Here is a 14,797-nt window from a genome sequence, read left to right as displayed (position 1 = left end):
CAAGCAAAGGTGAGAGTTGAGTCTGAAGAGACTCTGTGCTGTCTCAGGGCTGGAAAGGCTGCTGGCAGGTATTTACTGATGGCAGGTTAATTGGTGCACCTTGAGGTCTGGGATGCCTTGATTTATCTGCTTGGGGATGGACAATGCCCTCTTTGATGAGCTTGCTGAGGAAGGGCTGTGGCCATTGTGCTCAGTCCTTCCTGTACATTCCTCTATATTCCTGTATATGCCTGTACATTCCTGTATATTCCGGTACATTCCTGTACATTCCGGTACATTCCTGTACATTCCTGTATATTCCTGTATGTTCCTGCACATTTCTGTACATTCTTGTACATTCCTGTATATTCCTGTACATTGCTGTACATTCCTCTACCTTCCTGTATATTATTGTACATTCCTGTACATTCCTCTATATTCCTGTACATTTCTGTACATTTTACACCGTTCCAATTCCTTGCAGCTGACTGCAGGCAGATCCTGTCTTCTCCCCTTCAAAACAATTTCTCTGGTTTCTCCAATCCCCTCCTTCAAATGAAACATACTTGAGGACTACTTTGTCCTTTAATTTCTTTCCCAAGAATGACGGGAACAGGAGCTGGTGTTTAATCATCAAAGAAGTTGAAGCCAGCAAACTGTTCATTAGTCTCTGGCAGTGGCAGCTTGGTTTTTACTAAGTCAGATGTTCCATTTTTCTCCCTCTTTCTGGAGCATCTTGGCTTTCCTAATGTTCTTTTGTGATCTTGGACAAGGAGACCATAAGTCATTTGCTTATATAGGGAAGGACTTTTATTTGGTTGCTTCTCCAAAAGGAGGTTCTTTATCAAAGTCAGGGGGGAAAAAAGTCAAGTGGTACAGCCAGAACTGGAGGTGAGTTTCAAAACCTCCTTTATCCCTCACGCCCAGAGCCCTGCAGCAGCAGAAGAGCAGTGCACTCTCTCCTCTGCAGAAAATTATTGTTCCCAGTACCTTACAAGTGCTTGGTGAAAGAGCCTCCAGTAGCAGCCTGGAACAGTCACCTTCACTTTCAAAGCCCCACTGAAAGGTATCCAACTCATTTGTCATCCACAAAAATGGACCAAGCACAAAGCAATATCTGTGTTGCCAGAATTTCTGTATTCTGAGCAAATATTTGACCTCTCCACACACATTATTCTTTCAATTTCTGGTCCTGGTGCCTGGGTCTAGTGGAGCCCCTAATGAGCCTGCACACTTCTGCCCCTGGACTAGTTCAGTGCTGAGGGTTCTTTGGGTCACAGCACGAAGGAAAATGATCTGACCCAGCCTGCCCACGAGGTGTGTCTCTCAGGAGCTGTGCTGGGGGTTTGGGGAGCAGCTGCTGGGAGTTCTGTTCAAACATGGAAGCATTTGGAAGATGGAGCCTTGCAGCAGCAGGCTCAGCATCTTTGAGCTGTTCTTTCCTGTGAGTTCCTTTCCATAACAACTTGAATTTATTTTCCATATTAATGCTTAGACCTTCCAAAATATTCCTATGTTCCTGACTTCATGCTTTTGTAACATCTAATTGCACAGGCTCTGTGGAAAGTTATTTCCATTACCTTGCCTTCAGTCTATTCTTGTGCAACAGCCCATTGCTGAACGTCAGACTCTGCCAGAGCTCTGCTCTGTGCTTAACCCCTGCAACAGTTCTCCCTGCCTTGCTGTCTCCTGCCTCTATCAGAGCCTCTCAACTGGTTTTGAGAGGGTTTGTGGTTATTTGTGCTCTGATGAGTAACCCTGAAGTGTCTAAAAGGAGGTGGGACGCTGTGAGCCTGAGAGCACAAGGTTGTGGTTGTTTACCAGCTTAATACATGCACTACAGGGAGTTGGAAAAGAGAAAACCTGACTTGTACCTGTTTAAAGTGATGTGCATACAGTGAAGGACTCACAGCCACAAGACTGCAGATGCCAAAGGTTGAATATTTTCAGAAATAAGATAAGCTCTCATAAGAGAAACTGAGTGTCTTCAATTAAGAAGGTATCAGCTCTGACTGAGGAGATCCTTAAGTCCAAATAGCTGCAGAATTAAGTACCACAACAAAGACTCTTTTAAACTTATATTCCTCCCTGCCATTCTCTTTCCTGTTACTGAAGACAGGCTATGACTGTATAAAGACTTTTGGTCTCACACTGCACCTCCAAAGCCAGCACAAATACATTTTTAAGAACTGCACTCAGTCCAGAGCATGTTTGTGTCCTGCAAGCTGACACAGGACTGCAGGAGAAGAGGGGCTCCTCACTTTTGTATCCCTCCTGTCACTGCAGTGACAGAAAGGGACACGATGCCCTGTGGTGCCTTAACTGCTCCTGCCCATCCCTTGCTGTTCCTTGATCCATGGACAGGGAGGTCCAGGTTTCTGAGCTGACTCTCTGAAGGGCCTTGGTGGTTTGGGCACATCCCTGCACACCATTTAACAGCCATGGCTGGCCCACCACCAGCTGTTCTGTGTCCTCACTGTGTTATGGTGGCTTCAGATAATATCTGCTACCTCCATCTCCATCTTCCTGCTGCCTCCCCGGCGTCACTGCTTCAGCAGCACCCAGCCTGTGCTCCCCACGGCAGGAGTGGCTCCTCTCCTGCAATAGTCCTCTTCACAAGTCCTCTCACTGCCTTGGTCCCCCCAAACTTTGCCTTCCTCTGCACAAGCGTGTTTGTTCCTGTGCTCAGACCTGGCATCTTAGCCTGGGACACTCCTCCAAGAGGCAGCTTTGCTGTCGTGTGACAGTGGGTTCATTTCTGCTCCTGGCCTGCACAGAGCCAGCACCAGAGGGAGGGGTCCAGGGCCAGGCCAGGTTTGCTTCCCAAGGAACATTTCACTCCCAAAAGGGGCTCTTTGAGGTGGAGGGGGAAGCATCTATATATAGATATATCTATCTTATAGGATAGATGTTAATAAAGGTGTTTGGAAAATGTGCCAGTGGAAATTCATTCTTGAACTCATAGCAATAGTGCCAGCTTATTTCCCTTCTTGCTGTGACTCAGCTGCTGTTCCCTCAGACTTCTCTGCCCTGTCTTCTGAGAGTCTGGGGAATCCCTGTGCATGCTTGGCTGAGTTTGTTGCCTCTGGGGTTCTGCAGGAAATACCTTCCTCCATTCATGCCCCTGCCGTGTCAACACTCCAGCCACTCACAGAGTACACCAGCTTTGGTTTTGGGGGCTCAGCTGAGCTTCAGGAGAGGCTGTAATTATCCATATCCTCTCATCGGGAGATGGATTTTAGCATTCCTGTCCTCAGCAGCTGGTAGGACACCCCACCATCCCAACACGTGGGGACCCCAGGTAATCTCCTCATCCTTTTGCAGTATTTTTTGTGTCCCTCTAGGTGAGCTCTGCTCACAGTGGAGCACCTCTGCATCATGAGTGTCTGCCAGCTCTCACCTCTGCCTTGTGTGCCTCACTGAGCAGGAAGGAGGAGAGAGAAAAAAGCTCTGGAAAGGCTTTGGAAGCCTTGGGAGCGGGGGCGTGGGGGGCTGGTGCTGGCAGCTGGCACAGAGCTGCTCAGCAGAGCCAGGCAAGTGCAGGGATCCCTCAGGGACAGCCAGGCTCAGCAGCTCCCCAGTTTTCCAGCAGCTCAGGGCCATCAGGGCTGCAGGAGGGGAGCTGTGGTGCCCTGAGCTGCCCACACACAGCTGGGATGGGAGGGCAGCTCAGGGATGCTGCAGGGAGTTGAAGTTTTTTACAGAAAGGGTGATAAAGTTCTGGAATGGCTGCCCGGGGAGTGGTGGAGTCCCCATCCCTGGGTGTGTTTAACAAAGCCTGGATGTGGCACTGGGGGCCAGGGTTTAGCTGAGGGGCTGGGGCTGGGTTGGACTCGATGATCTCAAAGGTCTTTTCCAACCCACTGATTCTGTGAAAGTCCTGGGAGTGGTGCTGGAGCTGGGAGCTGCTGGGTACCAGACCCTGGGGACAAACTGAGGGATCTCCTGGGCTGGCAGAGAGGGAGGAGAGGCTTCTTTGAAACACACAAGCCCTTTTAGCAAAGAGGCACCTGCTTTTTAGGTCAGTGAGCCTCAGCAGGGCTGAAGCAGCTTCCCCCTGGCCAAAGCTCTTCATTCTGGCATTTCAGCTCCCACAGTGGGATGCTGGGCAGGGCAGCCTGACGTGGCCAGCTCAGCTCTGGTGGCAAAGCCCAGCTGGGCAGAGTTTGCAGGTATCTTTGCAAAGCTTGCTTTTCCTTGGGATAGAAAAAGGGAAGGGAGAACAAGAGAGGCTTGCAATTTCTGGTCATATCCACCCTTCTAAAGCTCCCTTTGTCCTGTCCCAGACTTTGTTTTTTAAAAAAATGAATTCCAGGGTCATGCTGAACACTTTCCAAAGTGCAGTGCAACCTGCAGGGAGTTTCTGGTGAGGAGTGGTACCTCCCTACTTCCAGCCTTACCTCTCTCCCCCAGCAGGCACCAGATGAAGCAGGAGCTTGCACAGGGTGGCCTGGCACATGTGTGCCTGTTCCAGTGTGGGTCCTACCTTCTATCCCAGTGCAGATTACCTTGGCAGGGCGAGTGGGAGCTCCCCACAAAGCTCTGCCATCCTTGTCCCAGCTGTGATGGCCATGGCCAGACTCTGGCCCTGCCTGAGCATTCTGTGGTCCTCCACAAAGACCAGTGAGATCCATCATTTGGAAGCATTTTTGTTGCTGCTGGAGCTGCCCTGGTGCAGGGTGGAGAGGTCTAGGCTGCCAGTTTAGAGGCAAGGGAAAAGATTTTCCTGCACCTCTCTCCTTTAGAGACAAGGGGAAAGTGAGATTTTCCTGCACCTCTCGTTTGCTCCTCCAGCAGCCCCATGGAGAACTCTGCTTACTCTGTGTGTGTGCAGAGGGAAAACCCCTCACTTACCCCTGGCAGGCAGCAGGAGATCCAGCTCTGCTGTCCCACCAAGGTGCCTCAGGGGTGAGGTGGAAGGAAGAGCTGGAGGGGTGTGTGAGCTCCAGGTGTGTTTAATTCAGAGTTCTTCACTGAATCTGGTAAATTGGCCAACTGCTGTCAGCTGGTGATTCTGGGAAACCCAGCTTGTGTCATATCCATGGCATCAGCGGGCTTGTGAGTGTCATGGATTAGTGGGAGGTTTGGGAAAGCCTCATATTAGCCCAGTGACAGATAAAACCCCACAACAAAGGCCTCATCATCCAAGGCTTGGAGGAAAATCAGGCTCATTGCTTCTGATTCCTGAACCTGTGAACCCCTGCATGCCTTGGCTCCATCTGGCCATTCTGCTTCTGCAGAGCAATGTCACCCTTGGCCATTACTGCATGTGCTCTGGAAGGAAGGCTGTGATTAAGGTCCCAGCAGCTCTGGAGCCTGGCCAGGATGTGATGTCAGGGTGGCACATGGGTACTCCAGAACTGTCTGGCCAGGAAATGGGGGATGAGGGGGAAGGCAAGCTCCCTGCTTCCTCTCCTGGGTTCTGCCCCTCACCTGCTGGAGGGCCCTGCCAGTGCTGCCTCCAGCCCCAGCTGTGCCTACCCTGTCCCTCTTCCCCAGGCTTGGTTCTGTCTGTGCCACGTCAGTGCCCCTTGTCCCTGCAGGGAGGGCTGACCACTGTGGGGTGGACACCTGCCCAGAAATCCTGCCTGCTGCTCAGCAATGTGATGAGAGCAGCAGAACAAGAAGAGCAGAGGAATCAGCAGAGAGAGAGGCTGAGGGAAACCTGAGGCCCTGCAGGAACCATGGTTATGAAGTGCTCACCTCCACGATGCTGCCCAGAGAATTCAGCTGTGCCAAGGAGCCCAGGAAGGCTGGAGAACAGAGCTCAGCCCTGGGCTGGGCTGGCTGCTCTTCCCCAGAAAGGTTTCTGCACCTGAAGAACATCCTCTAGCTGATGGCTAGGGCGTAGGCTTTTCTGTCAGCACCCCTCTGAACTTATTCCATCAGTCCTGGGAACACGGAGGATGTGTTTTAGAAGGTGCATTGTTCACTTTGTAAGCAGCTTGCCCTTTTTGTCTTCTGGACATCAGTGCCACCTCTTGCCTGCTGCTGCTTGAAGGCTGGCAGGAGCCTGCAGTGACAGCAGGGTGGCCTGGTTAGGGGTGAGGTGTTGCAGGGCTCTGTCAAGGATTAGGGAAATGCAGGTCAGTGAAGGAGCTTGCCAAGATGTGTGGGTGGAGTTCTCAAAGGGGGGGATGGAAAGGATGCCTCTGTAGCCAAGTGTCCCACAGGCAGGGGATCAGTCTTTTACCAGCAGGAGTAAGAGGATTCAGGAATCTGGGTGCTCTGCTCCTCTGTGCTCTCACTGCAGTGCAGCCCCAAGCACCCTGGGAGGGATTCTGAGGACAACATCTTCCTTTGCAGGGTCCTGACCGAAATGAGAATATTTGTGCCTCTGAGAGATGGACTGTGAGGCTTCTGAGGCAGGAGTTTACAATCCTTTAAAAAGCAGAGAAAAACAGTTCCTTGGCCAGAAAGCTGTCACTGTGTCTTTGTTCTTTTCAAGACAGCACAGAAAGTGACAGGTATAGCTCTGTATCTGGTGTGCTCCGCAGTTTTACGCCGTGACCTTTCGGATGTGCATGTGGGTCTGGATTTCTGAATCATAGTTAGATACCCAAAAGCTGGCATTATCCACGATGTGGGATTATTTGAGCTTGTTTTCAGAGGTGTTAATCAAACCTGGCTCTGAATGAAGTCTGTGGGAGAAGACAGGCAGATGCCTCAGTGCTCAGCCCAGATGTTGGTGCGTGAGCAAGCTCCTCACCAGCTCCTCGCACAGAGCTGGGATTTGCAGAGCAGAAAGGCTCATCCTACAAATTCATGTGGTCAAGGGGATTCCTGTGGCACTGCAGGGACTGCTTGAGAAGAGACAATGTGTCTGTGATCCCACCTGTTCTAGATCATTTGCAAAAATGCTTTTTATTTAATAATTTGGGGAAAAATCTCTGACTTCTGTAAGGTCACTGTCAACAGGACTTGTGCCCACTCCCTAATCAATCAATAGATTTCAATGCCATCTGGTTTACCCCAAAAATCTTGTCTCCCAACCTATTTAAGACCTGTTGTGAGAATGTTTCCTGAGAATGTTTCCTGTCATTGGTGTGTACAAGACTCCTTCCTGTACTGCTTGTTTACCTGAGGAGAAGAAGCTGTTCTATTGTGTGGCACCACACTGTGCCTCTGCACAGGCTGATCCGAGGCCTCTGGATGTGCCCTGGCTGTGCCCAGCAATGGGTTTGGTTTCTGCAGAGCTACAGCCACCAACAGCTCCTGCTCCCTTCTATAAAATTCTTGTGTGGGCAACAGTTTTAAGTGTCAGCTTTTCTCTGTTGGACAGGAGGGGAGCAGGAGGTTTGTATGGCATTGTGGTGGCTGGGGATGGTTGGGAATCACAGAATTATTTAGGCTGGAAAAGACCTGAGATTGAGTTCTGGCTGACTGAGCCCTGCTTTGTCAGCCAGACCATGGCCTTGAGTGCCACATCCAGTTGTTCCTTGGACACCTCCAGGGATAGGGACTGCATTCCATTCCAATGTTTAACACCCCTTTCCACGAAGAACTTCCTCCTGATGTGCAAATTTATGGGAAATTTTTCAGGGAACTGCCCCTTTACCAGTGGATCATGCTCCACTGATGACAGATTTTGTCCCCATATGTCCCTTCCTGAGAACCACCACGAACTCCCAGCTCAGCTCCCACAAGGAGGCAAGTGCTCAGGGCTTGTCACGGCTGGCCTGGCCCAACCTTCCAACCTTGGCCTTGAGGTGAGGCTCTCCCTGTGCCCTTTGGAACAGCCTCAGCTTCTGCTGAAACAAAGCTGGCTATTACCAACTAATGAGCAGTGCCTGGGCATGGGTGGATTTTATTTTTGTCACCTTTGTGTGAGGGAAGTGGGGAACAGCCCTGGAAGTCTTTGCTGGGTAGCCACTGTTGGCTAAAATTTATTCCTCATAAATTTGAGCACCCTTTGGTTCTGCCATAGCCTGAACTGCTGCTGGTGGTACAGAAAAGCTCTCAGCAGGCTGGGACAGCAGGAGTGGGATGCAGTTTTTCTTGATTGGAAACATAAATGGCAAGGACAGAAGAAACAGGGGACAAAACATGTAATGGCGTTTTGTCCCCTGTAAAACTTGGGCTTGCTCCCGTTTTCACAGAACAAATCACAGCACACACCCTCCAAAAAAAGAGAAAGAGAAAAAAAATCCAAACCAAAACAAAATTTAAAAAACCCACCAAAAAACAAAACTAAAACAAAAAACCCAAAACAAAACACAAAAAAACCACCACCAACAACAAAAAACAACCAAAAACCCTTACAAAAAAGTGTTGGAGGTGTGGACCCACGCATTTGGGTGCCAAGGAATTGGGGGAGGTGTTGGCAGTGGTTGGTGAAGGGCTGGAGCTGCAGTGCCCCAGGCTGACGTGTGCCCGTTTCTCCGCCAGGATTACACCATCACCATGTACTTCCAGCAGAGCTGGCGGGACAAACGCCTGGCCTACAACGACCTTCCTCTCAACCTGACCCTGGACAACCGGGTGGCTGACCAGCTGTGGCTGCCCGACACCTACTTCCTGAACGACAAGAAGTCCTTTCTGCACGGCGTGACGGTGAAGAACCGCATGATCCGCCTCCATCCTGACGGGACCGTCCTCTACGGCCTCAGGTGAGTCCAAGGGTTTGCTTTAACGGTTCCTGTCAAAAACCACACCTCATTTGAACTTCTCTTGTCTCTAAAAATATTCTGGCAAGGCAAGGACCCAAAAGATCCTCAAGTGCTACGCGGTTTTGTGTGGCTGTTTCTTTCAGGCCTCTAATGTTTCCTGTGCTGCTATAGATGGATGTTGGAGAGGGGAATAGTCTGCTCTGGGCGTTTCAGGTCACTGTCATTCATGTTGCATAACACTTCCATTTGAAACACTCATTTTCAGTTGCTTATAATTTTCTGCAAGTTTGGGCTATGGAGATGAGCCTTTGTTACTGTGGTATCCAAGACTAAATTTCTGTAGCCTTTTAGTCAAACCACTTCAGTCAATATTGTGTTCAAGATAGGTTTGTGTAAGGTCAAGAAAAATATCTGCTTACTAGAACAATTCTGAGGATGGAGGCTTGAAAATTGATATCTGGTAGGAGAATGGTCCTCAGTGAGGAGATTTTTTGTGGTGTCTGGAACAAATTGACATAGGCAAGTCCAAGGCCTTTGAAATTGCTGTGCATGTGCAAAGTGCAGGGAGAAAAGGTTGGTCTTACTCTGTTGTCTGGGTATGTGAAGGGACCAGGGTAGGTAATAAAGGTGAATGGAGAAGCAGAGGGTGAAAAGCTGCAAATTTGCAGCTGCAGGATGCTGTAGCTGAAAATCCAGGAAGCAATTTTTCCAACCCTGTATTTGTTTGCTTTGTTCTCAGTAATTTTTTTTTGTTTGGGTTTTTTTTTTTTTTTTTTTTTTTTTGGGTTTTTTTGGGGGGGGGTTTTTTTTTTTTTTTTTTTTTTTTTTCTTTTCAATTACCAAATTCACAGCTGGCTCTTTTGACCTGCCTCCACAAATATTTGTGATAGCATCTCTGGGCTTTTGTCCCAGAGATGGAGGGAAGGGGGAAGGAAAGGGGGGAGGAATGGGAGAGGAAAGACCTTTCCCCTTCAGAGAGGGTACATCTACCCTTCCCATATGCAGTCTCAGCTCTTGTGTTCTGTGGCAAAGTGTGACTTTAGGATTACTTTACACCTCTCTGAGTGGCAGGGCTGTTTTGGACAGGGTAGGGCTGGGTGGAGGCATGGCAAAGCAGGAGGCTGCCCAAAACATCATCCTGCCAGAGGTGCCATGCTCTCCCTGCAGCACAGCCCAGGGAAGCCAAAGGAGCAGCAGCACTGCTGGTGCTGAGGGACACCCTGGGGTCCCTGGGGTCATGTCTGGGCTGGTTTTGCCTTTCAATTAATGGAAGCCTTCTGCTCCAGGCCCAGAGATGGCAAAAGATGCAAGAAACCAGCTCTGTGACCCTGTCCCTGCTGTGCCTCTCCCTTCCCAGGACAGGTACACCATCTCTCTCCACTGCCAGTGATGTTGTTTGGCTGAACCTGTCAGAGAGCCCCGAGCTGGCTTTGCTGACCCACCAGAGAGACTGCAGCAGTCCCACAGCTGCCTCCCCCAGATTTCCTCATTGTATCCCAACAGGAGTGAAGGGCAGGCAGGAAGATGTTTTGACTTGGAAGCAGGTAGGAGTATAAATTCAGGAAAGGAGGGGGCAAAGAGTGCTGCTGAGCTCAGGCTGCTCTTTGCTGCTGATCGGCCCACCTGAGCACAGAGCTGCCTCCCCCAGGCTGGTGGGCAATCTCTGCACACACCTGCACAGCACAAGTACAAGTGCTGGTGTATTTTTATCAGCTGCTATTTAGCTTGAAGAACGAGCAGTGTGAACCCAGCAGCACAGGTGATAGGCAGTGCAAGTCCTTAGAGGGTTTGCACTCGAGCTGGGCCACTCTGCCAGCTCCTCATGCACTGTCCCTTCCCTTCTCCTCCCATTCCAGCTCCTGGAATGAGCTGTGCAAATGGGAGAGAAGAGGAAAATTGCACCCAGGCCAAATGAAAGAAAATGACAGCTGTTTGCCCGCTATTTCCAGGGCCTCAGTAAGAGCTGCCTGTGTTGGTTTAACTTTTGGCTGGTTTTCCTGGAAGCTGCTCATTTGCCCCTGGAGAAAATGACAATGGCAAAAGTGAAGCTCTGAGCAATGGCAGCTGCTTCTTCCCAGCTATACCTCAGGTCAGGATGGCTTGCTGAAAGCACTGGGGTTATAAACCAGGTGTCCTGAATGCTTGAAGCCCCTCTAGCTTTGCTCACAGTGGTAGGAAAAGGATTTCTTTGGGGCTGCTTTCTATACTGACTCCTGGACCTGCATTCTTGCTGAAAACACAAGTACTAGGTCCAGTTTTTTCCAGGTGCAAATAACAGTGATCCTACTCAAAAATACACTGCAAGTGTAAGCAAGCAAGAAAACAGTCCCTGAATATTCACCTGAGCTCCCCTCCTCTCTGTAAATGTGCAGCCAGGCTTGCCCTGCCAACAGGAAGAGAGGTGCAGGTGCACCCTGTGCTCTGGAGCCTGTTCTTGCCCTGCATTTTGTGGAGGAATTTATGAAATGGAGTCACCCTGATGGCAGAGGGCCAAAGGAGGCAATACCTGTTTCTTTTCCTTTGTTTGCCAGTTCTCCCCGAGCGAGATCCCACATCTCCTGCTCCTCTCCCTTCTTGCCAGTCGCTTCCCCCTCCTCTGAGCTGATCCTGTAGCAAAGTGACTCAATCATGCTATTTGTGGCACAACAGTCATTTTTTTCCAGCAGGCTCTGATGTCAGAGAGCAGGGAAGGATGACATCCTGGCAGGCCTTGCCTTCAGCAAGCGTTCCAGGGACCAGCAGGACCAGGTTCAATCCCTGGACCAGACCCCATGGTCCAAGTGAAGGCACACCCAAGTCATGAGCAGTTCCTGACTACTGTGAGAACAAGAGCAGGCTCCAGATAACTTGTTTGCACGAGTAAATGAAGCCCTGTAATCCATTGTGAGAGCTGGGTGTCAGAAAAGCATATTCTTCTTGGTTTTGGTGGAATTAACAAATTAATGGTTGAAGGAAGTGCAATCCAGCTCCATCTCAGGGAAGCGTTCGATACAAAAGCTTACTCTGAAATTAATTCCCACCGGGCTCACATTAATAGCTGGTTGCCAGGTCTCCAACAAAAGGAATGAATAAACAGCAGCAGCGATGCTGGGATGCAGTACTGGTGTTTCCTACCCCCTTCCCCAAGCAGTTACCAGATGGCACAAACCCCAGAAGGCCAAACAGAGCCAGCCCAGAGGGCAGTCCCAGCTCTGCAAGCACCGGTGGGATGGGAGGATGCAGGAGGTGTAACCTGGCACATGGTGCCTGCACTCACCTGGCCCCTGAACACCTTGCTGGAGTGAGAAGTGCCTGTGGAGCACAGGAGGGATGCTCACCCAGGGCGTGAAACAGGGGAGTGCTAAAATGATGTGGAAATCCTGCAACAGAACTGGAGGCTTGAAGGTGCTACCCACAAAGACAAAGCTGCTGGGTGGTGGAGGGAGGTGGATAAAACAGTGAGGAAAATCTGGATAGCACTGGCTGAATTTTATATATTTTTCCACCTAGTGGCTTTTTAAAATTTATTTTTTGGTCAGGAATTGCATCGGTTCCATCAAATTTTGAACAAAAAATTAGGGAGAAATTTTTTCATTTAAGAAAAACCATGCCAGCGCATGTTGGTGTTTCACTTAGGTCAATATTTCTCTCACTCTTACAAGCTGCTTTACAACCACCATTGATGTTTGAGTAACAGAACTGCCAAGGCTTTCTCTGGACCTCCAGGCACTGTCTGGAGCCCTGCCCCAATATTCAATAAGCTTTACATTATCACACATTCAAGCTATATATTGGTCTGGGATTTTTATTTCCTTGCCCAGACCATGCAGCATCCATTTGGTAGTGAAACAAGTCGACACTTGTCAAGTGCTGATGTCACCAGCATTTTGCTGTCTGTTTTCAGAGAGCTAAAAATAGCAACCACTGTAACAATGCTGAAATTCTCATGTGGTAATTGGGAAATCATATTTGAAACCAGCTTTAAAGCATCCTTCAGGGAAATCTTGAAGCTGTTTGGTGTCATTCTAATTAGAGGCAGAACTGGATTTTTGGCAAAGCAGGTGATTTGAGGAGGCCAGGCTGCCTGCCTGGGCTGGTGGGGAATCTGGGATGTTGGGAAGCAGGCAGGGAGCAGCGTGGACGATGCCTGGCTGGCAAGGAGCCCAGGCAGTGTAAACTGAGCAACTGGAAAACTGCAGAGGAATTTGGTGGTGGAGGCTGAATGCTGTGCGGAGGGAAGGAGGGATCTCCTCCTGTGAAGGTGGGGGTGGTGCTGGGGAACGTGTGCATGTGTGAGGTGGGGGTTTTTATTCCTGGCCCTGGTGATGTAACGAGGTGTGCTTGAGGGATGAGTCAGTTCAGGAGCACGCAGAGGTGCCAAGGCACCGTGGGGTGCCGAGCCCAAGGAATGCTCTCCTGGGGAGGCAGAACACTCTCATCAGTGAAAAAAATCCCTTAAAGCAAGAGGGAGAGAATTGCCATATTCAAACACCTCAAAATGTTTTAAGCTGAGAGATGCTGGGTGTATCTGGCAGCACCTCATTTCTGCCCTCCATGGTGACTTCTCACCAGTCAGCTGCTCCTGGGGCAACCAGCCCTCTCACTGCTGACCCCCGTGGGGACCAGACCTCGCTGCTGGGCAAGGCAGCAGCCAGGACATCCCTTCTGGCTCACCTGGCATTGTGGAGCAGAGCAGGGTGATGTCAGATATCCCACCTGCTGGCCCATCCAGCCTTGGGGACACTGTCACACTGTCACAGCCCCCTGTGCCACCCTAGAGCCTGCCCTGCCTGCTCCCCGTGGCTGGGGCTCCTCTTGGGGGCTTCTCCACAGCCCCCATGCCCAATCTGGCCCTTGATCAGGATCCAGCCCTGGCAGTGTTGCATTCCCCACATCCCAGCCTGGGGTCATTTAGCTCTCCAGCCAGTAGGAGAGCTAAAAAGGTTTCTTTTGCTCCTGTCTCACTTGGAGCTGCTGTCTGCAGCCATATCCTTGTTTTCTCCACGGGTATTCGTTGATTTTCTGCAAGAATCTGGCCTGATGGGTTAAGACAGGAGTTTTTAACACTGAGGAGCTTTTTTCTGTGCTGAGACCACTAAGCAATTTTCTTCTCCCATCTCACAGGCCAGCAGGGAAGAAATTCACTATTTTTGCTTCCCTTTCCCTCCCTGAGAGAGTTTTCTCTGGAAATGTGAGAGATGATTCAGGCTCTATCCTGCCTCTGGGAGCTCTGCCTGCTCCCTCTGCAGGTTAGGCAAAGGCAAGAGAAATCTCCCCCGTGGCAGCTGGGGTGCAAAAAGTTGGACTCATATCCATCCATCCATCCATCATCCATCCATCCATCCATCCATCCATCCATCCACCATCCATCCATGAATCCCTCCATCCCTCATCCATCCATCCATCCATCCATCCATCCATTCATCATCCATCCATCCATCATCCATCCATCATCCATCCATCCATCCCTCCATCCATCATCCATCCATCATCCATCCATCCCTCCATCCATCCATCCATCCATCCATCCCTCCATCCCTCCATCCCTCCATCCATCCATCCATCCATCCATCCATCCATCCATCCATCCATCCATCCATCCATCCCCTTGGAGCTGGTCCTGGAGCCTTGTCCTGCTCCCACCCTCAAGCCCTGCCTTGGGCCAGCTCCTTAGCACAAAGATGTGGAGGTTGGAGCAGAGTTCCTTAGGTGGGTGAGGTGAAATCAGGGTTTAATTAAGAGCTCAGCTCCAGCTGAGGTTAAGGACAGATCCTCTCCTGCATTTTTGTCTCCTAGGGTTGGGATGATGGATTTAACAGGAAACACTTGAAGAAAGTTTTAGTAATATAAAATTTCTCAATAATCTTAGAATCCACGGAAGAAATTGGAGCTTACTAAAGCAGGACAAAGCAGCAAAGCCAAAGCTGTTCCTCCATCCTTACCATCCTTGCATCTTTGCAAGAACAAAGGCAAGCACCATCCTGGCTGGAATTGCTGCCTGTGCTACATCTCCTCTGAGTCTGAGTTGTTTATTAGCAGAAACAGAGGTCAGGCAGCATCCGCTGTCTCCTGAGGCAGCTGGTGTGCCCTGAGCCCCCAGCTCACCCTGGCAGCATCTCTTCATCTTCCTGCATATTGTGTCACAGCCACGACTCTTAAGCCTGTCCCTGGGCTCTGCCTGTTCTTTGCCACCTCCCATAGGTTTAAGTTTTGCTGTTTTATTAATGCAA

General features: G+C 50.1%; 1 protein-coding gene across 2 annotated transcripts in view; it reads left to right on the top strand.

Moving 5' to 3' along the window:
* The window catches only part of LOC121362826 (gamma-aminobutyric acid receptor subunit beta-4), a 71,391-nt gene that overhangs the window by 39,300 nt on the left and 17,294 nt on the right, over window positions 1–14,797 (top strand). For both annotated transcript variants that reach the window (XM_041484677.1, XM_041484676.1), the window contains exon 4: window positions 8,368–8,588. In XM_041484677.1, the coding sequence (XP_041340611.1) occupies window positions 8,368–8,588 (221 nt within the window). The remainder of the gene's footprint in view (window positions 1–8,367; window positions 8,589–14,797) is intronic.

The sequence above is a fragment of the Pyrgilauda ruficollis genome, unplaced genomic scaffold, assembly GCF_017590135.1.
Source record: "Pyrgilauda ruficollis isolate IOZ18807 unplaced genomic scaffold, ASM1759013v1 scaffold67, whole genome shotgun sequence".
Lineage (NCBI taxonomy): Eukaryota > Metazoa > Chordata > Aves > Passeriformes > Passeridae > Pyrgilauda > Pyrgilauda ruficollis.
This window is presented reverse-complemented; position numbering and strand designations above follow the sequence as displayed.